Source organism: Marmota monax, unplaced genomic scaffold (genome assembly GCF_021218885.2).
Source record: "Marmota monax isolate L192 unplaced genomic scaffold, Marmota_monax_Labrador192_F-V1.1 WCK01_AAM20220418_F8-fsc00044, whole genome shotgun sequence".
NCBI lineage: Eukaryota > Metazoa > Chordata > Mammalia > Rodentia > Sciuridae > Marmota > Marmota monax.
Window position 1 is genome coordinate 16,091,327 of NW_026695198.1, and position 25,766 is coordinate 16,117,092.

The 25,766-nt window shown below is 35.5% G+C and overlaps 1 protein-coding gene and 1 pseudogene across 5 annotated transcripts in view; one reads left to right on the forward strand and one right to left on the reverse strand.

Annotated features, from left to right (window-relative positions):
* The first annotated feature begins 379 nt into the window (after nucleotides 1-379).
* Nucleotides 380-25,766, forward strand: part of Pde7a (phosphodiesterase 7A) — a 112,130-nt gene continuing 86,743 nt past the window's right edge. For all 5 annotated transcript variants that reach the window (XR_006848242.2, XR_006848244.2, XR_006848243.2 and 2 more), the window contains exon 1: nucleotides 380-641. Coding sequence is in view for 1 of the 5 variants with exons in the window: in XM_046428509.2 (XP_046284465.1) it covers nucleotides 504-641 (138 nt within the window). In the remaining 4 variants the exon portion in view is untranslated. The remainder of the gene's footprint in view (nucleotides 642-25,766) is intronic.
* LOC124082060 (large ribosomal subunit protein uL22-like) lies at nucleotides 19,393-20,545 on the reverse strand (annotated as a pseudogene).

Consider the following 25,766-nt stretch of genomic DNA (forward strand, 5'->3'; position numbering starts at 1 on the left):
AGTGTGAATGTGAAGTCAGGCTCCGGGGGAGGGGAGGGGCAGGGCTCCGGCGGCTGCTGCGGCCCGAGCTGGTCGCTAGTCCCGAGCCCGCGCGCTCTGGGTCTGGCCGCTGGCTACAGCCGTCTTCTTTGCACCGCTCAGCTCCATCCTTGCTCCGCTGTCCAGGACACGCACCTCTTGGCCCGAGGAGCCCTGAGGCGGCGACGTTCCCCTTCCGACTTTACCGGTGTTGCCCCGGCTTGCACCCAGTCCCCCTAGCCCGCAGCCCCGCGCGCGCGGGTCCTGGTAACCGGTGCCGCGGTCGCCGCAGCTCCTTCCCGCCGGCGACCGGGACGGAAGGCTGGGCTGAGGGAGGCGTGAGCGCGGCTTCTCGGTCCGGGGTCGGCGCGCGCCCGCCCTGCCCCCGCCTCGGCCCGGCGCCCTGAGCCGCGGCCCCCTCGCAGCTCAGGGGCCGGCGGCCGCGGCAGGGCGGGCGCCGCGCGGAGGCAGGGCGGGCGTATTCAATGGAAGTATGTTACCAGCTGCCGGTGCTGCCCCTGGACAGGCCGGTCCCCCAGCACGTCCTCAGCCGCCGAGGAGCCATCAGCTTCAGCTCCAGCTCCGCGCTCTTCGGCTGTCCCAATCCCCGGCAGCTCTCACAGGTAATCACCGCCGCTGCGCCGCGGGCCCACACTTGGGGGCTTCTGTCTTTTGTTTCCCTCCGCCCACCGGCTTCACCCTCTTGACACTTGCCTGCACACTCAGCCCGAGCTTTGTTCATTGTTTGGGGATTTCTAGGCTGGCCCCTCGATTCGAGAGACTTATCTTTCCTTCCTTGCGACTGTCCACCCTCTGTTCTCCGGCCTCCTCAAACCCCGGTGGGAACACTTTGACCCTCCGCAGGCCAGTCACTCTCAGTGCCCAGAGGTTTAAGCCTCAGGAATGACTTAGTCCTCCTTCCTCGACGTCTTGGTCTGGTAATGGGACCCCGTTTTCTTAGCTGCGGCCCCCACCCCAAGTACACCTGTTCACCTCTGACACACCTGTCTCCCCGTAACACTCCCCCCGCCCCGCGCACACACACCTGTGTCGGGTTCTACTCTCTCCCGCCGCAGCTCAGGCGCGCCCCGCGGTGCTCCGATAGTCCTGCAGTTCTCTCTGAACAATAGGCCTAGGTACCCCCGTTGTTGCCTTCTTCTCCCCTGCTCCTTCGTTTCTGCAAATGGGCCTTAAAAGTGTCAACAGGGGAAGCAAGTCTGCAAAGTTGATAGCCACTAATCAGTTTTGTTTTTAATTTGGTAAAAAGATTTTAGGAGAGAAGCCATTGATGAGCACTCACAGGAAGATTTTGTTTGAATGGTCCAATACCAGTTGCTCCTGAGAATTTGTGTTTTTTCTTTGGTAATGCTCTTGGCCCAACTCCTTAGTCCTGGCTAATTTTGATTGCCAAATTTAAAGTAGGCAGGCAAAAAGAATTTTTTTTTTTTGTTTGCATGTGAACTGAGTGCCCTCACTGCCTGCTGCAGTTAGTTCTGTGTTTATGATCACTTTTTAAATATTTTTATTTTCCAAATATTATTGCTTAATGTTATCTTCTATGGGGGTCTATTTTCTAACTCCAGTTACATTCAAAGTATCTTGAACAAGGTCTGCATTTTTTTTTTTTTTTACAGCTAATGTGGACAGCACCTTTTATAAATTTTGCCTATAATAAGTGTCCACTAAATAGTTATCATTTATATTTTTGCCTAAATTTTAGAAAGAGCAAGAGCCTATATTGAGTATCCTTTTGCAGCTTTTTTTTAATTTAAAGCAGACTTCTTTCACAGCACAAGGTAGTATGCTAATGAGATCAGTGTAGACTTGTAAGAATGACTAAAATATGAAGTGGCATTTCAAATAATATTACATTATTACTAATTTTGAAGGTTAGATCTGTGACCTGTGTTTTTAATACTGCTTAAAGCATTTCCAGCTTCCAGAATTAATGTTGAAGAGGTATTAATGCATTGTTGAAAAGAGTTTTAATAATAATAATTAAAGGTTTTTAATGGTGGCAACTTTTTTTCAAATCTAACTATTATTTTACTTCCTCAGATTAGCAGGCACTTCTAAATATTATTTTACTTCCTCAGATTAGCAGGCACATGACTAAGACCCATTTCCATTATGACTAAATAATAAAGGCAATCACTGATCATTTATAAAAGTATAAAATACGTATAACATTTTTGTGTTCCCTGAGGAGAAAATGAATGAGAGGGAAGATTCCAAGGGATTTAAAATGAGGCTGATGCCAGGGGTGTTACCTGATGCCTTAATTAATCCATAGAGACCAAGTTTAAGCTACACTTTTTGTTGATTTATTTTCTGGATTTGGATTTAAATGGGTAACAGAATTAGAAAAATATGACTGTGGCAGATAAATATTGTAGGGTTACACATCATATTTTGTTAATGAAAATGTTTAAAAAAGTTTCCAAATCCTAAAAATAATATAAAGGAGCTTCTCAAACGTTGGACAGAAAATTTCACAAATTAACATTGATACTAGACTTCAGGATGCTGAGATGTATGTTTATCATTATCAAGGCTTTGCATATTTTTTTTAAATATATTTTTAGTTGTCAATGGACTTTTTTTTTTTTTTTTTTTTTAAGTGGTGATGAGAATCAAAGGCAGTGCCTTACGTATGCTAGGCAAGAGCTCTACCACTGAGCTACGACCCCAGGCTGGCCTTGCATATTATTTAATAATAAAGTTTATGTTGATATTGACTTTTTTGGGGATGGAAAGGAATTTGTAATAGAAAAAAGGAAGTAGGAAACCTTGAAATCTTATTTAGAGCTCTATAAAATAAGTATTTGATTAAATAAAAAGTTTTCTTTACCCTGGAGTCTTTAGTTCCTAAAACCACAGTATAGAAATTATAAAATGTTTAGGCAGTTTTATAATTTTATTTAAGAGACTTAAAATTATTTTTAATACATTAAGTAGAAGTTATTTTTATTTTTTCTACATTAAAATCGGTTCAAAACTAGCAGTCCTTTTTAGTTCTTTATTTTTGCCATCGTTTTGGATCTCAGTTCAGTTCATAGCAGGTAATTAATATTTGTTGAATGAGTGAATAAATAATTTTGTCACCTTTGGTCATCAGTTTTAAATTTGAAAAAAAAATGTAAGGACATCAAAATAAAGCAGCTACTTGTTTATCCAAAATTTGGTTTAGAACTTGTTATTAGAGACTAATAGATCCAGGAAATAAGCAGAAAAAGACTCTAAGGAACCAAAATAGAATTGGAGATCCACTCAAAGTTTCTTAGATTTAGACAAATTTTTCTTAGTTGTGGGATGAGAGGCAGCTATGGCCATTTGCACTGATACCAGCAGAGGTTGACAGCAGACATAGCAAAAACTAGGAATGGTAAGTAATACTCTTCCAAGCCTGCAAAGTTTTAAAAAGATACCCTGGGGACCTTTAGTTTAGGGCTTGAGTATTGGCTACTAGGCATTGACATAACAATTATTTGAATAATAGTTATTAGTCAAAATATTGCCTAGTAAAGTCTGTTTTTAAACGTTGAAAGATTTGTACTAAAAAAAAAGAAAAAAGATTTTTTATGTGGAATACTAACTCTTCTAAGGATTCCAGGTAAATGAGGCATTAACTTTTTGTTTCCAGTCAGGTTGTATACTACCTTTTCAAGTGGTTAATGTGAGTTTTTAAAATTATTTGATTAGTAAAGATAATAAGTGAACTCTGTTCTTTGCAATTTTGGGATATCTATTGTTGATAGCTGAATTCATTTCAGAACATTTATCCTTCAGAAGCAAGTTTGTTCTTAGGGGGGAAAAACTATTGATAAGACAGAAATTGTGTCTTGTTCATCACTGATGCTTTACATAGATAGATGCTAAGGAAATGTGGTGGTTGAGCTATGTATTGATGGGGATGTCAGAGCACTGCACTTGGAGAATTATTTCAGTCTAATTTTCTATATACTGGAAACAAATATTATTTAGGTTGGACTTTTGAGGTTTAATTTTTAAACTATATCATAAAAAACAAGTATTATTGAACAAAATATTGGGACTTAACATGAAAAGATGCGTTTTTAATACCATAATAAGCCAAATTTGAATTCTAATTTAGCATTTGTCTTTTTTAAAAGAAACTATATCACAAATATTTATTCATAGAACATCTATGAGACGCCTTTTATTAAGTGTGAAAAAAAGGTAAAGAATTGGTGGTTTAAGGAAAAAAATTCCTTGTGACCCTGCCATTCCTAGCCAGGTTTTCCTTTGTATGCCTTACCTTCCTTATACGTACAAACTTCCCATTGTAGTCATTGTGTTTGTTCTCTCCTGTCTTTAGCAGTGTTTGTAGTATAGGATAAATTATGAATGTTCCCCTTGGACCCAAAATCCCTTGGATAAGAATTGGTTCCTTCTTCAAGAAGCTTACAGGATTATGAGGGGGAAAAGGTAGGATTATATGGGGTATAACTAGTGTATTGGTGTTACCAAGGTATGATGAAACTACAAGGAAGGTACACCAAAATATTTGCAATAAATTAGATGTAGCTTCATGTAGTAGTTGAGACTTCTGCTAAGGACCACAGGTTAAGCAGGTGTTTCTAGACAAAATTGGTCCAATGCAAGGGGGAATAGAAGAAAGGATCACCCGCATGGGTATGTAATATGTAGATTAGCACAATTGAATAGAACCTCTGTGATGGTGGGCATGTTCTCTGCACTATCCAGTATGAAAGTCACTGCCATATGTAGGTAGTGAAATTTGGCTAGTATGCTAAGGAAGTTAATTTTCAGTTTAGTTTTATTTATTTAAATAGCTACATATAGCTAGTAGCTACTATATTGGCAGAGCAGATGTATAGATCATTACTTAATGATCTTTAGAGGTATGTCAGGTTGATCTGTCAGCAACACATTTACCAAATGTTGAACATAAATTTGTGTTTTTAGGTTTTTGTTGTTGTACAAAAAACTTAATAACTTTACATTTGTTTGATAAGGTCTATAGAATCACTGGGTTGGGCCCGGTGTGGTGGTGCATGCCTGTAATCCCAGCAGCTTGGGAGGCTGAGGCAGGAGGATCACATCCCTTTCATGTCCAGTTATATATTATATTACACTTTTACTGTAGTAGATGTACTATGGTACCCTGAGTTTCTTATAAATTACAGTAAGCAAGAATATGTGGTTTCAGGAATGATGTTTGTACTATTTGTACTTATTCTTTTTTTTTTTTTTTGCGTTTATTCTTTTGTGAAATCTCATTTGTATGTCCTGTACTTTATTAATGAGGGCACTTATATATCCACCATCTCTTTGTAAATGTGCATTATTCCAAATTATTGTTACCATTATAGTTGCATTTTCATAAGCCTGCATACAGAAACTTATAACAGGGGATAGTGTGTGCAGTTGATGATTCCCTTTGCAAGGGATCTGTGCCACTGATTTTTGTGACTGACATTGAACTTGTCTCTTGCTTATATTTTTCTTTAGCAGGACTTTTGGATTGTTGCTCCATACCTCCACCTGCTGGTAGAGAGGGCTCTTTATTTTCAGAATATGATGGCTGGAGGGAGAAGACAAGATGGCAAGTCAGGGCAGAGCAGAATATGGGGAAGAAAAATACATTGTCAGTTGAATAACTGCATTTCAGCAAAGGCTACACTACTTGGAGTTTTGGATAGACCAAACTTCAGCTCAAGATCATATAAAGTATGTGGCAAGAGGTGCTTTATAAAGATGCAGTAATCTTCCTTCAGTAATAATTATTATTTGTTCTATTTTTGGAGTAATTTCTACATATCAGATACCTTAAATGGTGTTTTAAATCTTTATAAAACCCCTCTCAGATAAATCACAATGGTGTTACTTCTATTTTTACCAAGGAGTAAACTGAGCTTTGAGGTATTGAGTAACTTGTCTGAAGTATGATGTGATCTTTGAGAAAGGCTTGTCAAGGTCCACCTCCCTCTTTTAATCTGGCCTACCTGAACAGTAAAGGTGAGTGGAATATACTTAGAATTGTAGGTTCATGGATTGTGGATTTTGTTGGCTTATGGATGTGGATAGGAAAACAAAATTTGATGGACTGTTTGGCATGATTATTTGAAGCCATAACCTTCACTCTGGCCTTTTCAGTCCATATATGGGGTATTTTGTTCTAGATGCCATGTTTTAGGAATATGCAACTAAGTTAAATCATTATCTGAAGGTAATGACCAGAGTGGTAAGGTGACTTGAAACTAACTACTTAGTTTGATGAGTGACTGAAATAATTAGAGACATTTAGTTTAGAGGTAAAAAGACTCAGATTTCAGCCATCCAGGGTGGGAATGGAGGTGGGGAGTTGTTGGTGAGAGATGACCAAAATTTGAAGAACTGTCATGTGAATGAGAGGAAGGAGAAAAGGAGTGGGACAGTGGTTGTATGCTCTCAATTGCTTCACCTTGTTCCTAATTTAGAGAAGATACAAGCTTCAAGTTGTGATTTGTTCAAGGAAACACAACAAGGTAGTGGGAATGGGTCACTCTGACCCTAAAGTCCATGGGTTCTCTTCTGCTTCCTTTTATCACATCTGAAAAGGATGCTACTTCAGAGCATAGAAAAAGAACCAATAGCTAAGAATAAAAGCTTGTGTTTGACCACACCAGTAGTCGAATGAACACTTCAAGAAAGTATTATAGTTTGTCAGATAATTTAATTGGTGTTTTTCATCTTTATAAAAATTCTCTGTTGATATTACTCCCGTTTTTACCAAGGAGTAAACTGAGGTTTTTTTTTAATATTTATTTTTTAGTTGTAGTCGAACACAATATCTTTATTTTATTTATTTATTTTTATGTGGTGCTGAAAGTTTTAAGGCATCAGGCACCTTGTTCAAGGCATCATATGAACTTTGAGATGGGCTAACGCCTTCAGTTTTAATCTGGCCTTTTTTGCTTTCGATTGATAAATTTTTTAAAAGTGAGTGTATAAGCTGGATGTGATGGCTCATGCCTATAATTCCAGCAACTTGGGAGGCTGAAGCAGGAGGATGACAAGTTTGAGGCCAGCTTCAGCAATTTAGCAGTACTCTAACAACTTAGTGAAACCCTGCCCCATAATTAAAAAAAAAAAAAAAAAAATTGGCCTGGGATGTGGCTCAGTGGTTAAGCATCCCTGGGTTCAATCCCTGGTACAAAAAAGAAAAAAAAGAAAAAATGTATAGCTTGAAGGTTACACTTTGTGTTATACTTGTAAAATTGTACATTGTTGTTTTTTAAGTTTTCTGAAGAGCAATTTGGCAATTGAAATTTTTTAAAAATGAATACTTGGAGGATTAATGTTTTGCTTGGTAATTTACTTTTAGGAATTTATCTTAAGCAAATCTTAAAAGATTAATCTTCAAGGATGTTCAGCCCATTATTACTTTTTGTTGTGAAGAATTGGAAACAACAAATAATTTGTAAATGGTTGGGTAGTCTTGTGGAATATGATATTTGTATTATTTCTGTATTAGATAACCACTTAAATGCTTTGAAAAATTTAATGGATATTAAATTTGCAAATAGCTAAATTAATTTTAATAGTTTTTATTATTCTCATATCATATAGCCACTAAAATGCTTTGAAGAATTTGAAGACTATTTAATTACATGATGAAATGCTTATAGAATAATTAAGAAAAACCCCCAAGATATCTACAGATATTGCAGTTTTGTCACATGATATGCATACATATGTGTATTATACAAGCTTGCAAAAAGGAAAAAAAAGCTAGATGTATTCCAAAATGCTAACTGAAATTTTCTCTGGATGGTGAAATTTTAAGTCATTTTAAACCTTTTCTTCATAATTTTATTGATTTTTCTTCTATTAATAAGAATCTGTTTTTTTTTTTTTTTTTTGGTGAGGGTACCAGGGATTGAACTCAGGGGCACTTGACCACTGAGCCACATCCTCAGCCCTATTTTGTATTTTATTTAGAAACAGGGTCTCACTGAGTTGCTTAGCGCCTTGCTTATTATTATTATTGTTTTTGCTGAGGCTGACTTTGAACTCCTGATCTTCCTGCCTTAGCCTCTTGAGTCACTGGGATTACAGGCATGTAGCACTGTGCCCAGCCAAGAATCTGTTTTTTAACCGAAATAACTTAGGAATATAAAGTCAAGCCAGTTGCATTTGGACCAAGGTCTCCAACAGAGTGGGAGCTCTCATGATTATAAATTCTCAGTTAGAGACAGTGGAGATAACAGCTTGAAAGATACTTGGATGAGAATATTATCAAGGGATTTGACTCTTGTGGTTCTATCCAACTGGTTCCTTTCAACTTCACTATTCTCTAAGTTTTTGGGAAACTCATATATGTATGACAGGTATAAGGTATAGCTCCAAGAATTATCAAGTTGTGTCACCCTCCCTGGGAGATGTTGGGAAGTAAAATGGTATGATTATTGTTTTAAAGAAGAGCTGGTGAAGAGGTCTTGTCCATGGACAGTGGTGGAAGGAAGGGAAATAAGAAGTCAGGAGTTAGTCCTAGGAGCTCATTTCCCTCGGAAGGTAAAAAATATTCCTGCTTTTTTGATTTGGGAGTTCAGATAGATCATGAAGCAAGCAACAAAAAGAGAGGAGGAAGAAGCAGACAGGTTTTTCTTTCTCTTTCCTTTTCTCTTACCGTCTTTGCTTCTGTGTGTGTATGTAGCAGGAGATGGATAAGAGTTTACTTGAGCATGTTGAGTTCAGGTGTCTGGGGAACATTTGAGTAGGGAGTCCAGTAGGCAGTATCTTAAGAGGAAGGTTAGGTCTGATGTTGGATTCTAACACAAGGGTTTTCAAACATTTTGTTCATATATTTCTTTAAAGAGCTTAAATAACAACAAAAATTGTACCTTCTCACACATCTTGACTTTTTCATCTAAATTTTTTTTTAATTTTTTTGGTACTAGGGATTGAACCCAGGGGTGCTTTACCACTGAGCCGTATCCTTAACCCTTTTTATACTTTATTTAGAGACAGGATTTTGCTAAGTTGCTTAGGGCCTCACTAAGTTGCTGAGGCTGGCTTTGAACTTGCAATCCTCCTGCCTCAGCCTCCCAAGCCCCGGGGATTATAGGCATGCGTAAGCGTGCCCAACTCATCTAAATTTCAATATTTGTAAGTGACATAATTTCTGATGTATTGTTTAAATCATGAGGCCCCATCTCTTGAATTTTCTACCACCTCTTAATAGTAATGCTTTGTTGGGGACTAAGCCTTTTACCATGCAGACCTCTGGGGAACACCACACTCAACTATAGCAAGAATACTGAGAAACGTTATTTACAACTTTAGTAGATGGTAATATAAATGCTTTATTTTAGTCATATCACCTGTGTTTTTTTTTCAGAATTATTTGCATAAAAAACGAAGTGATCAATAATCAAAATTATCTTAATGCTTTGTCAGGTAGCATCTAGATTTGATTTTCCTTCCATTTTCATGGAATTAGTGACACCTCCACTTGAAAAAAGATTTGATACCCAGTGTTTAGAGTAAATAATTTTTTCAACATATGAATATGTATACATATGTTTTTCATACTGGGATTAAACCCAAGGCTTTGTGCTTGCTTTGCTTTGCAAATGCTTTATCAGCTGAGCTAAATCTTAGCCTTTTAACAAATTTTTTTTTTTTTTTTTTTTTTAATTTTGAGACAGGAACTTTCCTAGTTGCCCAGGTTGGCCTCAAACTTGTGATCCTCTTGCCTTGGTCTCTGATTAGCTGGGATTACAGGTGTGTATCTGTATCTGGCTCAACATTAATATTTTGAACTGTCATTTTGGATCTGTAGGTGATGTTAGACCCCAAGGCAGTTCTTCACCATAAGTTTTTTAAGAAAGTGTGAGAATTAAGGTTTCATTTTTAAGAAGTGACAGAAATGAGGAAGAGGTGAAGGGGAATAGGTGGCAGAGGTAGAGGAAAATCAGCATGCTGCATCAGCAGTGGTTCTAGAAAATTGTGCATTTGGAAATTGAGGACCTAGTAGTCAATAACCCTGAAACATTCCATGCTCATGTCTTCTAGGAGTTGCATAAAACAGTCTACTGGTTTTCTGTATTCCACTTCGTTGCTGTATTTTGCCATTCTTTATAGCTACACAGAAATAACACGTGATACATCTGTCAAAATTTTCTCTGGTTTTTGATTACTCCTAGTACTGGATCTCTATACTTCATCTCTCTTGTTCTTCTTTGAGAATGAAATCAGGATGTCAGGGATTTCAAGTGACCACATAAATAATTCCATTTCCAACATTTTAAAGATTTAGTAGCTTAGGATCAGCAGATTATGTGATTTGCCTAAGGTCACACAATTAGAAAGTGGAGAAGCTTAGGACTGTAAATTTAGCTTTTAATCTGTTGCTTTTCTCACTATATCCCTGCTTCCTTGTAAAAGGATTGATCTGTAGGATTTAACTGGTGATCTTTCTCACAGGAAAATCATTCCTGTGAGTGGCATGTCTTTTTTAATACATTGAAAGCATCTGTTTATAGATGAGTAGTTAGAGTGCAAACACTCAATTCTGAAATCGTTTGAGTTACTTCTAATTAAAATGTAATCAGAGATAAAGTAAAACTGTTATTGAAAGCGTAATGGGCCAGTTGGAAAGATAGCATTTGATTTATTGAAATGTGATTTCTGTACAATGTAATAGGAAAAACTTTTATGAAAGATATATCTCACCTGCACTTTAAAATTAACTTATGAATGAAGCCTTTTTCAACTTGGGGAATAAGAGAGACAGTATTCCTGATATTCGAAGAACTAACTGCAGCATTTTGTGTTTACTATGTGTGAAGTGATGAGTAGTGGAATTTTTTTAAAAACTTTTTTCATTTTGTTTTTTGCATGAATTCTTCAGAGCAAACATTGTTTTAAGAAAAGCAATGGATTTATCCTTAAAAATGATAAAAAGATTGTTTCTTTTAATGAGCAGTACAATCAAATTCTTATGAAAATAGACTATGGAAAATAGACTATGCACTTGAGACAGGAACTTTCCTAGTTGCCCAGGTTGGCAGAAGATGCAAGCATTTCTAAGAAGAAACAAATGTGGAAATCATGCGTAGCATCTCTAATAACCAAGAAAGTGCAAATAAAACTGGGGAGGGTACGGGAATACTTTCACATTGGCAAAGACAAACAAAACCTACTGTTAGTAGGGGTGTAAGAAAATGGATTTTCTTACATATGGAGTTGGAACATCGTTTGATTCAACCAGTTGAGATGGCAGTAAGTTTATATTGTACAAATGAAAATTTTAAGTGGGAATACTAACCTTTCTGCAGCTCTGGAATTTGTCCAAAGGAGAAGTTGTAAAAATTTGCTAAGATAATATGTGTGCATAAATTTTTGGTAACAATTTATAACATTGGTAATGATGAATATGTGGATTTATGTCAGTGTTCAATAGAAAGGATTTCTGTATAGTCTTTTTTTTTTAAACATCAGAAATTTATTAGTTGCTCAAAACATTACATTGATCTTGACATATTCTGTACAGTCTTTAACCTCTATTCATCTGTATGTTGAGGGGATCAGTCACCTCCGATTGGTTTGGGGGATTGGTTAAATTAATGGTACTTTAATTCTGAAAACTGTATCCAGTAAAATAATGCATATAGCCAAATTTGTCACAGGAAAATGTATATAACAACTTGAGTGGGGGAGAAAACTCATTGCAGAGTGACATGTTGCATTAGCTTACTAATGCAACTTTCTATATAACATATATTTGTAGATTTTCATGGAGAGAATTTTATATACAAATATATGAATATATCCAAGTCAGTGAGTTTGTTCAGTATACTGTTAAAAGGGGCTCTCTTTGGGTAGTGAGATTTTTGATAATTTTTACTAATTTGTACTTTTATAATTTTTGCAGGGGTGGTACTGGGGATTAAATTCAGGGGCACTTGACCACTGAGCCACATTCCCAGACCTATTTTGTATTTTATTTAGAAGCAGGGTCTCACTGAGTTGCTTAGCGCCTTGCAATGGCTGAGGCTGGCTTTGAACTTGTGATCCTCTTGTCTCAGCCTCCCGAACTGCTGGGATTATAGGTGTGTGCCACTGCACCTAGCTTATAATTTTTGTTAAACAATGAGAAAAAAAATATGTATGTATGTATGTGTGTGTGTGTGTGTGTATATATATATATATATATATATATATATATATATATATATATATATATATATATATTTTGTAATCAGAAATCAACAGCAGGTTTTTGAACTCTTTCCATTTAAAAATAGCTTATATTTGTTAGAATACCATTTAAGTAGAATTTTAAAATTATTAAAGAGACTGGGGTCTAGTTAGTCAATAATTTAATCAGTACAATATGTGAAAGTGAGTTATTCACCATTGTATCTCTGTTACCTGGCATGTAGTATGTGTTCAAAGGTGTAAATAAATTTCTATTCTTTTAAATTTTTGTTGTATTAAAATAAAAACATAGTGTTTTAATGTATGGAGAAATACACTGCATTCTTAATGAAAAATGAAGAAAAAGTAAGTATGTGATGGCCAGTTTACAAACAAATTTTGTCTACTTCAAAGCCCTCAAGAATATTTATGGGATAGAATCTTAGAATATTAATGTTAGGAGAGACCATGGAGATTAATCTCCTCAACATACAGATGAATAGAGATTAGAGACATAGAAATCCCTTCTATTGGACAGGTCTGGTTTTGACTTTTCAATGTAATCTGAACATTTTTGAAATGGATGACCACTTTATAAGGTAGTCCATTGGTGGGTTAAATAGTATTTACCAAAAATTCATGTCCAGCAAGAACTTCAGAATGTGACCTTACTTGGGATAAGCATCTTTGCAGATGTAATAAAGTTAGATGAGGTTGTGTTGGATTAGGACAGGATCTGAATTCAACGACTGGTATCTGTGGACTCTCAGAAACTCAGACACATACAAAGAAGCAGCCCATGTGAACGTGGAGGGAGAGATTGGAGTGATACAGCTATAAACCAAGAACAGCAAGGATTGCTGGAAGACACAGACACCAGGAAGAAATGAGGAACATTCTCCTCTAAAGCATTCAAAAGGAGCATGGCCCTGTGAACACCTTGATTTTTAACCTCCAGCTTTGAGAACTGTGAGACAATAATTTCTATTATTTTAAGCTACCCAGCTTGCAGTACTATATAATAGTAGTCCTGGGAAACAAATACAAATGGCTTTTTTTTTTTTTTTTTGAGAGAGAGAGAGAGAGAGAGAGAATTTTTTAATATTTATTTTTTAGTTTTCGGCGGACACAACATCTTTGTTTTTTTTTTTTTTTTTTGTATGTGGTGCTGAGGACCGAACCCGGGCCGCACGCATGCCAGGCGAGCGCACTACCGCTTGAGCCATATCCGCAGCCCCCTACAAATGGCTTTGATTGTTTAAATTTTTGTGTTCATACTTTGAATCTGTGGACACTTACTGAACAGTGTTTTTGTACTTGTGCTCTGCTGGGGGTTATAAGTAAGACATGTTCCTGCTGTCATTTCTGGTGCTTGGTCCAGTAGGAAAAACAGCAGTGCAAATACATAATTACAATATGTTTCAATAACATTTTCTCATTAGGATAGTGTACAAAGTTAAGTAATGGCACTCAGAATTGGGAAATTGTGAGAGGTTTTACAAAGTGAGATCATTGTACTTGATTTCAAAGACCCACTTAGGCTGGGCATGGTGGTCCACAATTCCAGGGATTTGGGGAATATCACAAGTTAAAGGCCTGCCTGGGCAATTTAGTGATACCCTATCTCAAATAAAAATAGGAAAGGGCGGGGGTGGGGGTGGGTGTAGGTGTAGCTTAGTGGCAGAACGCCCCTAGGTTAAATCCCCATTACCATTAGAGAGAGGGAATGGGTGGGAGAGGAGGGAGGAAAGACAGACAGACAGATAATGGAATTAACTTCCATGGTAACTCTGCTTTATCCTACCACCTCTTGTGCTGTTAGTCCTGCCTTGTTTAGGTCACATTTGACCTGCTGCAGTAGTCTCCTGCCACTAGAATTCTGTCTCCCCAGGTGGCTTGAAGTAATTTTTGTGTGTGTGTGTGTGGGAGGCACCAGGGTTTGAACTCAGGGCCATTCAACCACTGAGCCACATCCCTAGCCCTGTTTTTTTTTTGTGTGTGTGTGTTTTATTTAAAGACTGAGTTGCTGAGTGTCTTGCAGTTGCTGAGACTAGTTTTGAACTCACAATTCCCCTGCCTCAGCCTCCAGAGCCCCTGGGATTACAGGTGTGTGCCACCTTGTCCAGCTTGAAGTAATTTTTTAAAATGCAGATTATGTCATTCCTCTGAAAACATAAGTGGTTGGTTTCTTCTCCCACTCAAAATTATATCCAAACTCCTTTTTATGGCATAGCCCCACATAATCTGGCCCCTGCTGCTTTTTCAGTTTCATTTCTTTTCATAGTGGTGTTTTTTTATTGTCAATATACCAGCTTTGTTCCTATCTCTGATTTTGCTCTGGCTCTTCTCTTGGACACAGGATCCTCCAGAGTCTCCTTGACATTCAATCTTTGCAAAGGAAACTTCCTTGCCCTGCCCTGCCATTCAAATAGTACACCCCTTCCCCCAGTCTTATCATCTTGTTTTATGTGTGTCACACATCACTAAGTTGACTTTTGATCTCCACCCCCACCTCACCTGCCACTTCTGCCGGCCGCCATAGGATATATGGGAGAATGTGTGGACAGGAAACAGGGATCTTGTTTTCACTTTTTATTGCAGTGACCCTGGTGTGCAACATACACAGAGACAGGGTTCTATACAGAAGAATGGAAAAAACCTTACTCTTTTAATTTCATGCTTATCATTTCAGAACATGTCATGATAATTTTTCTTTGGATGAGTACGAAATTGTATACCAAATATTTTATATGATTATAAAATTTCATTTTATAATCTCACCTTCATGTCTATCCCCTTTCTGACTTGGTCTCTGTGACACTGAAGCTCTCATAATTTGTAAGTTTATGTAAATCTCACATAAGAATGCACTGAGATTTAGAACAGTACATTGCCCACAGCAACACAGCTGTAAGTGGTGTTTCTAGGATTTGAACTTAGATATTTTTCTAACTAGAGCTGCTCATGTGCTGAGCTGGTGTGGAGGACGATCCTTTTGGTGAGTGGGAGGTATAAATCCAGAATTAGAATAGGAGCCCTATCCTTTTGGAATAGAAATAGCAAACACTTATTATTTGTATCTATAAGAAGAACTGGGTGATAATTTGTTAAAAGGAACTTTAAAAAGTACCTTGAATTTTTTTTAGACTAGAATTAATATATGCTTGTTATAAAATACATGGAATATACTTAAAAAAAAAAAAAAGAAGAAACATCATCCATAGTCCTACCATCCAGAGATAACCACAGATAACCACTGTTAACATTTTAGAATATTTTAATCCAGTATTTTTTCTGTGCAGTAATGAAACATTATGATGATCATCTTTATACATAAATCTTGAATTTTGAAATCATTTCCTAACATAATTTCTAGATCAAAACAGATTGTCAAAATTTCCAGAAGGGTGATTCCAATTTATGTTTCCATGAGCAGTGCTTGAATGCCTTTTTATGTGATATTTTTATTTTCCTTTTCTTGGACTTTTGTTGATATTAAATTTGTAATATATGTTTACTATTAATTACCTGTATCTTCTATGACTTGTTAAGATTTATTGGCTGTTTTTATTGGCAACTTAGCTTATCAGTCAACTTTTGAGTTATATTAAAAATGACCATTTTGTCATATTTATGCCAAACATCCAGTTCTTTTCCTTTAATTAAAGGGCATTCTATTTATACTGATAAACCTTTAATAAGTCTTAAGTCTCTTTAATGATATAATGGGAGAAATTTATTATTAATAAAAGTTTTTAGTATTTTAAAATCTTCCACTTGTAAATTTTTCTTTAGCATATGGATTCAATAATGATCTTTTTCATTTTAATGGTTGCAACAAATTATTGCCTGGCTGTCTTTCTGTATTTTCAATGAAAAAGGAAGATGACAGTATGAATATGTTTCCTATAACGAAGAATGTGAAATTGGAGGAAAAAATTTTATGCTTGGGAAAGTATACTGAAAACAAGGGGCCTGAGAATTTACAAATGTACTGCTGAAGCACTGTCACTTTAAGGCAACTGGCACACATAGTTCTTGGCAAGAAATCTTTTTAATTATGTGATACCTCCAATTTTAGAGTAAGAAAAATGAAAAAATAGGACCTATTTTAAACATCTTTTTTAAGATCTTTAACTTTTTGAAGAGAATTTATATCTTACATTATAAAAGATTTTTTTAGTGCCTTATAATATTAAAATAGAACAAGATAATCAAAGATAAAGGCAGACATAAGTTATCTGAAATGTGTAGAAACAACATCTTGAGTTTTATTTTTTCTTTGTATCACATTGAAAATATTCCAACTTGATTTTTAGAGAAAAACTTTCTGGAAGTGACTTTGAGGATTTTGTGGTTGGCTTCAGATAATTCCATTTGAGGTGTAGTTTTAATAATGTTGCAGAGGTTTTCCACCCTCTTTTCTCTCTCAGCAGTGTTTTAAAGTGTCTTATTTTCAAATTGTGCTGTGTTAGACCAGGAATCAAGTGTGCTGTGCAAGAACATAAAAATAAACTTTTAGAATTGTATTTTTATTTATTTTAAAAAATTTTAGATCCTGATTTTGTTGCATAGATCACATAAAAGTATGTGTATATAGTTTATAAATAAATGCATTAAAAGTGTGGAGAATGCTGCCTCAGAATGTCTTTATTGCTATGAATTTTTCATCTCTCCTTCCAAAGCAGGTGGGGCGGGGGTGCATGAAGCCCACGCAAAAATGAGTACAACATTTCAAAGGGTTCTTGGAATCTACTCATTATACCCCTAGAATAACTGGATTCTCATTTATCCAAAACCTTCCCTGTCGTGAGTACAGTTACCATCAGCTTTTGTCTGTGAATTTATTTGACTTTCTTAACTAATTCTGGTTTTATTCTTTAAGTTTGCACTTTGCACAGCTGTCCTTGTCCATTGAGCATTCTGACTTCAGTGTGTTTGGTTAGACTATGAGCTCCTGAAGAGTGGACACTGTTTAGCTCTGTTCAGCATAGTGCTCACACTAAGTAGATTTTCAGCAAACAGGGCATCAAGCTTATCAATCCTGTGGGTGATACAGTCCTACTGAGAGTACAGCTTTCTGCTGTACTCATGTGCCCTCCTTTTTCCAACTTCCCAAAATGCCTTCCCATCCCCTATAATGGCATCCAGTCTTTTCTGTTTTGATGTATCCTGTGCCATTTCAAGACAGCCACTACTAATTGTTAGAGGATTTCTGGAGAGCATCTTGAAGGGGTGTTAGCTTTCGCATTTCCTTATACAAAGCTGGTAAATGATATCAGCAGAATGATGGGCAGGTTTCTAAGCCTAAGACATTCTAAAAGATCTCTGGGTTCTCCCTGATGTCTCTGTTAGGTAACCTTTATCTTCAACAATGTGTGGGATGTAACCCTGGTCAACACACCCCCTCAGCTTTCAGCATAAGTATGGAACTAGAACCAAAAGGTAGTGGCTACAGAATTTTGCTTATTGGAAACTGAATCGGCTCATTTAGGTATAAAACCATAGATTTCCCATAGAAACACAGTGGGAAACATGTAAGTAGCTTTAAATTTTCTTGTAGCCACATTTTACAGTGAAATTAAATTTAATGTACTTTGTTTAATTATATCCAGAGCATTATTGATTTAATATGTGATCAGTATTATGAAGATATTAGTGTTATGTTTTGTTTCACAGTTTTGGATACTAAGTCTTCCAATTTCAGTGTGCATTTTACCCTTGGAGCACATCTCAATTCTGACTAACACCACTATTGCAAAGGGGCTAGTGAATCTCATTAGACAGCACAGCTCTAGAAATAACAACATTTTATGGTACATATTTGTAGGGGGTCAGGGAAAACTCTTTTCTGTAATTATATTTGTTGTAGTTTTATAATATAGGGTTATGCATATTACCGCCTTTTCAAACATTAATTATTAGGCTTAGAGATATCAAGGTTCTGGATAAATAAACTTCATTTTTATAGAGATTATGTAGCTTCAAATATGAAAAGATAATGAAATTTTAACTTTATTTTACATTCTTTGAGTTCAACTGTTTTAGTTTCTTGGTTTTGGGAGAAAGAAACTTTAAACCTTAAATTGCTATTTTATGAGAAGCTATGCTTGTCACAGAGGAGCTAGCACTCATCCTTCAAACAGATTTTTAGATTGAGGGAGGCTGTTGGGTGAGAAAAGGCATAAAACTTTTTTTCTTTTGTTGCGGGGGAGTCAGGTTTTACTATACCTCCTTGCATTGAAACTTGTTTTCTGAAAAAAAAAATACAAATACCAATATAAAAAAAGTAGAAAGGGTTCATTTAATTATGTGGTTAAGGATGAAAGCTAGTGCCCTGAGGAACATGAGTAGATGGTTCTTCATTTTTAAAAGAATGTTAGGTGGCTAGATTACAGACTAAGCACCTTGCATTGGAACATCAGCCAGAGGATCCATGCTCATGAAAGCGGTTAAGATAAAAATTCCTTAAATCTGTTTGAAACTTTTTCTTTGTTTTTAAAATTGGAGCCTCAGATGTTTAAATCAATAACCTCAATTTTAAAAATTGTCTACGTAATTGAAGCAATATTACTGAAGATTTGGAAGAGAATAACTATTAATTATCTTCCATCATAACATTTAATGTATTTATATACATATCTTAAGGTAGTTGTGATCATTGGATATTTTAATTTTGTAGCTTTTTGGAATGTAATACTTTTTAAAATATAGATATGTGATGTTAGCCTTTATCATAAGTATTTTATGTTGTCACCATATGATAACTTGGAAGGATGTGTAGGCTGGTGAAGTACTTCTGCTCTGTAAAGTGATACAAGATCCATTTGTCATGGTTGTCTGTGACCTGCTTTCAAATCATACTTGAGCCTATGGGAAGGGGAAGGATATAAAATTCAGGGCAGTTGTGCCTTCTCTTTTGTTCACATTCTAGTAGTGAGAACTCAGTCACATGCCACACCTGTAAAGAGACTGGGAAATGGAACCCAAGTGCCTGGTTATATCCTCAGGAAGGATCTGAGAATAGATTTTGAAGGACAACTAGTAGTCTACCAGAACTTGTATAAATTAGTCTTAGCAACCTCTAATCAAGAAGGATTATAAAGCAGTTTACAGAGGAACAATTTTTGTGATTTTAACTTTTTCCCCCTTTATTTGTATTTTATGCTGAATTTATTCCTGTGCCATAAATTGTGCACAAATTTATTCCTGTGCCATAAGTTTTTGTTTGTTCAGTTTCTTCTGGGATATCTTTTTTCTTTTTATTATTATTTTCTTCTGTGCTACCTCCTCTTCTGGTTTAGGAACAGTTTGTTCCTTTTCATTGAGGCTCATCTCAATGTGGTAGGGGATCTCATATATGTGTTAATCTGATCATGAGCTCTATAAGCATTAGAGTGCACTTTGGGTGCTGTATTCACCTGGATATATTCAATGACCAGAGAATCTACATCTAAACCCTTAAGTTCAGCATTACTCTCTGCATTTTTAAGAATGTGCAGCCAAATTCAGACCTCTTTCTGGGCCATTGACCCTGTGTCCATCCCACTGTTTGGCCTGGGCAAATCTCCTATCTCCACTGTTGTAATGCCGGAATGGCACACATTGCTTCTTTAACGTGACATCTTTCAGATACTTCATTGCTTCTATAAAGTGACATCTTTCAGGTACTTGATGGCTTTTTAGAAATGTATATCCTTCTGAGCAGTTTCACAAAGTAAACATGAAAATTCAAACCTCTTGATTTGTATGATTTTGTGGGTTTTTCTGGGTCAAGAGAGCAGCAAACCATTTTCACAGGTTATCTCAGGCCACTTACAGAAAGAGGAAGAGTGGTGGCTTCTGGGAGAATTCCTGTGATTTTTTAATTTTTAAGGATTATGTTATTTATCATATGTATGTACATTAGTCTAACACCCAGCTTTGTTATACTTAACATTGTTTTAACTATTTTACTGTACTGTTTATAAGAACATGCTAAGCACACAGTTTCCTCCATATTTTGGGTTATTTCTCTAAAGATTTTTATTTTTGTAGAAGTGGTATTATTATACCAAACAATATGAACATTTTTATACATTTTTATTTCTATATTACTTTTACAAAGCAACCATTGCAGTCCTGTAGGGAGTGACTGATGACCAATTGTATAAAACTTTAAAAAATATTATACTCTTGAGCTCAGAGTATAACAGTGGGAATAGGTAACATTCTAACCTGAGACTACTCACATACCACTCCACTGCCCTAGCTTGGTTGGCATCTGAGTTCTGTCAGTGATAAACAGGCCACAAAGACATCACCTTGAAGGGACTTACTTAGCTTTAGATTGGTGAATGATGCCAGTTACTTGCATCGTTTGTGGATGTCGATTTTCAGAGGTGTGAGGGGGGCCAGTGGCTCAACTCAGCCTGAACTTTTCCTAGTGTTTGGAGCAAGCATTTTCCTGGATGAGGCTATAAATAAGCACAAGAAAACCTTCAAAAGGCCCACTATAGTCACATATATTGGGCTGGCTCTTAAGTTGTATGCATGCATCTAGGAGACTTGAAAGGACTTTATGAAAAGTTAAATCCAGGATATACTTGAACTCCAGGATATACTTGAACTTTGAATGTGCTTCTAATATCCATCGGCAGAGATGGAAGTCTTATTGGCTTGAGGTGTTTGAGCAGACTCTTCCAATCTCAGAGTGACTAAGTTATGTAAAAAGGTGGACCTTAGGAAGACAGGCTTAAAGTAAAAACAAGAGGATGTTAAGAAAACAACTGAGCAGAGGTATCTGTGATGGTATGCCTCAGAGGAGACAGATTTTACCCATTTATCCTGGGCATGATACTAAACAAAGGTGAAAGAAAACAATAGTAGCACCTTTAATGGGGCCAGAACTCAAATCCAGAATTGTGTTATCTAAAATCCCAAGGTTTAACAACAAAATTAAAAAGCAAAAAAGTAAATAATAGAAATTGACCCTAAATATTAGGTTTAATAAAGACTTTAACTGTTAAGAATACATTAAAAGAACTAAAGGAAGCCATATTAAATAATTAAAGTACAACAAAATCAAAGCATAGCAAGCCAACAAATGGAGATTCTTAATAACTAAATTGAAATTATTTTAAAAATAACTACAGCAAACCACTCCTCGATGTGATATGATAACATTTCACTTTCCCTAAAACCTGTAACATAAAGCCAAACTCAGGATCATTTTACAAAGGTACCTGAATAGGTATTCTTCAAAACTGTTAAGATCATGAAAAACAAGGAAAATAGAGAAATTATTGTAGATAAGAGGACATTGAAGAGACCTAATGATTAAATACAATGTGATATTTTGTATTGGATCCTGAAACAGAAGAAGGACATTAGTGGAAAAACTGATAAAAATTTTTAGTTTATGGTGTTGGACTGAACGTAATTTCTTACTTGATATATATGCATCATAGTTGTGCAAGATATTTACATTATGCATGTAAATACATAATGTATACATATGTATATGTACACATGTATTTTATGTATATATGTATGTTATGTAAGTATAACATATTTACATAAAATATTAACCTTAGGGGAAAATACTAGCATTAGGGAAGTATATATAGGAGCTCTGTATTACCTTTGCAATTTTTCTGTAAATAATCTAAATACATTCCAAAGTAGAAAGTTACAAAAAGTCAAATGGAAATTCTAGAATTGAAGAATACAATACCTGAAATGAAAAATTGACTAAATGGGCTCAACAGCAGATTTGAGACGACAGTAAAAATAATCAGTTTACTTGAAGGCAGAACAATAGGAATTATTTAGTCTGAAAACCAGAAAAAAGTGATGGAAGAAAAATAAGCAGAGCCTCAGAGATCTATGGAAAACATCCACTGTAAAACATGCACGTAGTAGGAGTCACAAAAGGAGAAATTTCCAGACAAATGGCCTCTCAGGAAACTTTCCAAATTTGATAAAAACCATCAAACTCCATATCTAGAAGCATGTTGGCCCTTGCTGGGATTAATGCAAAGAGACCTTCCCCCAGAGATAGCATAGTCAAACTATAGAAAGACACAGTGTCTTGAACACAATAAGAGAAAAACAGCCCATTTCATAGAGGGTACACAGTATGATTAATGATTAATTTTTTATCAGACTCAATGGAGGCCAAAAGGCTGTGGGATGACATCCAAAGTGCTGAAAGATAAACAGTCTGTGGAGAATTTTATATTTAGAAAAATATCCTCTAAAAATGAGGGAAATAAATATATTCCTACACAAAGGCTGGCAGAAATCAGTAGATCTGCCCTACAAGAAATACTAAAAGAAGTGCTTTAGTTTTGGAAATGACACCAGATGGTAATCCACAGGAAGAAATGAGGAGCACTGGAAACATCAATATGAAGATTAATATAAAAGACTAGAAATACTTTTTTCTCACTTCTTTAAAAAGCATTGACTTCTATCTATAAACAAATTTAATACCTGTAACATTCCACCTCCTTCCCGTGTTTGATCATCATATCGTAAATTGCTTTCACCTGTTTACCTCTTGGTCAATTGCATGGGACTGTGATCATGGTTCTGAAAATTTCGGGCTTCAGGACACCTTTCCACTCTTTATTGAATACTCCGAAGAACCTATGCTCTATGTGGGTTTTATATATTGATATTTATTTTATTAGAAATTAAAACTGAGGGAAAAATTAATAATATTCATTTTAAAATAACACCGATTTCATGTTAACATAAATACCATAGGGTTTTATTTTTTGTTTGATTAAAAAAACAAACCTGTATTTTCCAAAACAAAATAGTGAGGACAAAGACATTATTTTACATTTTCATATCTTATTCCTGTCTGCCTTCATAGAAGACAGCTACATTGTCCTATAGGCTTCTGCACTGAACTTGTTGCAATATGTTGCTTTGACTCAAGTATGTGAAGAAAATTCTGGCCCCCAGTCTGGGTAGCTGGAAAAGGGAGGTCTATGTTAGAAACGTTTCTTTGTAACTGAAACTCAGGTGGTGGTTTTGTAAAAGTTAGTTGCAATGTGAAATCTGAAACCATGTCAATGAATTTTTATACTTTATTGCATTAAAACCATGAATCTTTTAACAATGCATAATTTGATCTCTTGGATCCAGTGAAAGGGTAGTTGGGTGACCATAGCATACTCAGAATTGTGGAACTGTGTTTTCATTTTCATTATTTATTGGAACTCTAATTTGAAATGAACATATCCCTTTTAAAATAAAAAAGATTTTAGAACACAGTTTTTTTTTTTCAGTGAATACAGGTATTGTTTGTGTTATAATTGAGAGTTACTTTTGCCAATTTTTGCCTATTTCTTAAATCTTTAATTTTACTTTGCACTTCAGTAATTAAATCTCAGATACTGTTTATTTCTAAGGGATAATGAGATATATAACAGTTTTTTATATGAAGTAGATTTGAAAAAAGAAAACTGTTAGGACAATTGAGTATTGAATAAGAATGTTTTTTGAAATAGCTTATAATTAATTTGTATTTAAGGTGTCTAAATATAATGTTATATAAATTATGGTTTAGTTTAACTGGAAGCTGCAATTATAGGTTATCTATGGTTACTATACACTTAATTTAAAAACTAATTATGACATCACCATCATCATTATAGTAAATGCTGTTGTACACAATGTTATAAATATAGTATTGCCTCCTTTTGATAAATTATATAATTCAGAAGAAATAAAAGGCAGTTAAAAGAAGCTGCTTACCATTTCCCCAGAATTAATTAATTAATCCAGAATTAAGCAATGATTATAGTTTCTTGAATACTTTTCTTGAAAATTTGTTCAGGAAATACATATTTGTATTTTATATATATGTGTGTATCTATATGTGTGTGTGTGTGTGTGTGTGTGTATATATATATATATATATAAAATCATATGTATGTGTGAAAGTATTTTAAGCAAATGGAATCATGCTTACATATTGTTCTGTAAATATGTAAATCTTGAACATTTTTATATCAGTGTAATAGACATGTGATTCTTATTTAATGACAGCTTAGTGTCTGTGTTACTAGGTTGATTATAAAGTTCATGAAAAGAAAACTTTTTTATTAATGAAAGCACTGCTATTTATTTTTAATTTTTTATTTTTTTGGTACCAGGGATTGAACTCACAGGTTGCACTTGACCACTGAGCCACATCCCCAGCCCTATTTTGTATTTTATTTAGAGACAGGGTCTTGATGAGTTGCTTAGCACCTCCCTTTTGCTGAGGCTGGCTTTGAACTCCTGATCATCCTGTCTCAGCCTCCCTGGCTGCTGGGATTACAAGCGTGCACCACTGTGCCCAGCTGAAAGCACTGCTTTTAAGATTGGTTCCCACTCAGATATTGCTCTTGATCCTTTAACATTTGTAATAAAAGACAACAGTAAAATCAATTGCAAACTGAAATTTCATGCCTTGCAGAGTACGTAGATTTTTTTTTTTTTTTTTATGAGATTTCCCTGGGCAATCTAAGCCCCTGGGCAATCTAAGCTATTCACAGTTTGACAGTTGAAGAAAAAGTTATCAAGGATGATAGCATACTAGATGTTTTAAGGGAGTCTGATTTGACTACCAAATGTTTAAAGACCTTTAGGAAAAATGGATGAAGCCTTCAAAATTTATTCAAAACTTTTTTTTTTTTAAGTGATGATCTCATAAGAGAAAAGCATGAAGAATTGTGCTATTATGCCATTTCTTGAAAAAATTATACCCTCAATAAACAGTTTTATTCATTCTTTTATTCTAAGAATTTGTACATAGTTGAAATTATAATGTAAATTTTGTTGAATATAAAATAATTGAACTTTTGAGGATTTTTCAAGTCAAGATCTTGAAAATCAACTATTTAGTATTTATAATTATATTTTGGTCCCTGATCTAATAGGATTCACTGAAGTGGTCTTTTCCCAGCATCATCTTTGTAAAACCACCTAAAACCACCAATCATCTTTGGAAAACTAGGAACACGTGACTTCCATTATATGAATGTAATGTAATGTAATATAATTAGGTTCCTACTGATTAAGATAGTCTATTAAGATAGTCTAGTCTATGTGGTGGCACTTAAAACAGTGCTGCAAATCTTGTACATATATGTTTACATTTCCGTGTGAGTATATGAGTGGTATACATTTCTAGATGTTGAAGAAATTGAATCAAATGCTGTGTGCATTTACCTATCAAATTACATTCCCACTATAAAATTCTGTGTATACTTTCACAAAGCCTCCCTTGTTCAAATCTTATCTTTTCTTAAATCAATACAGGGAGTTCAGTTAGGGGGGAATGTGCTGATATCTAAATCTGTTTAGTTCCTAGGATTTGAATAGCAAGGGTAGGAACAGATCAGATAATGAGATGTTCATTTGAAAATATATCCTAATCTGTTTGGCACCCAAATTGGCTAGTAGGAGTTTGAATAACTCATCTGTTTCTTATATTATTTCCACACCCCCATTGGTGCTTAGGTATAGGTAAAAATAAAAAGGCATCTCACTCATTACATTTGTTTTGCTTCCACTTAATTATAAATGATGCTTTA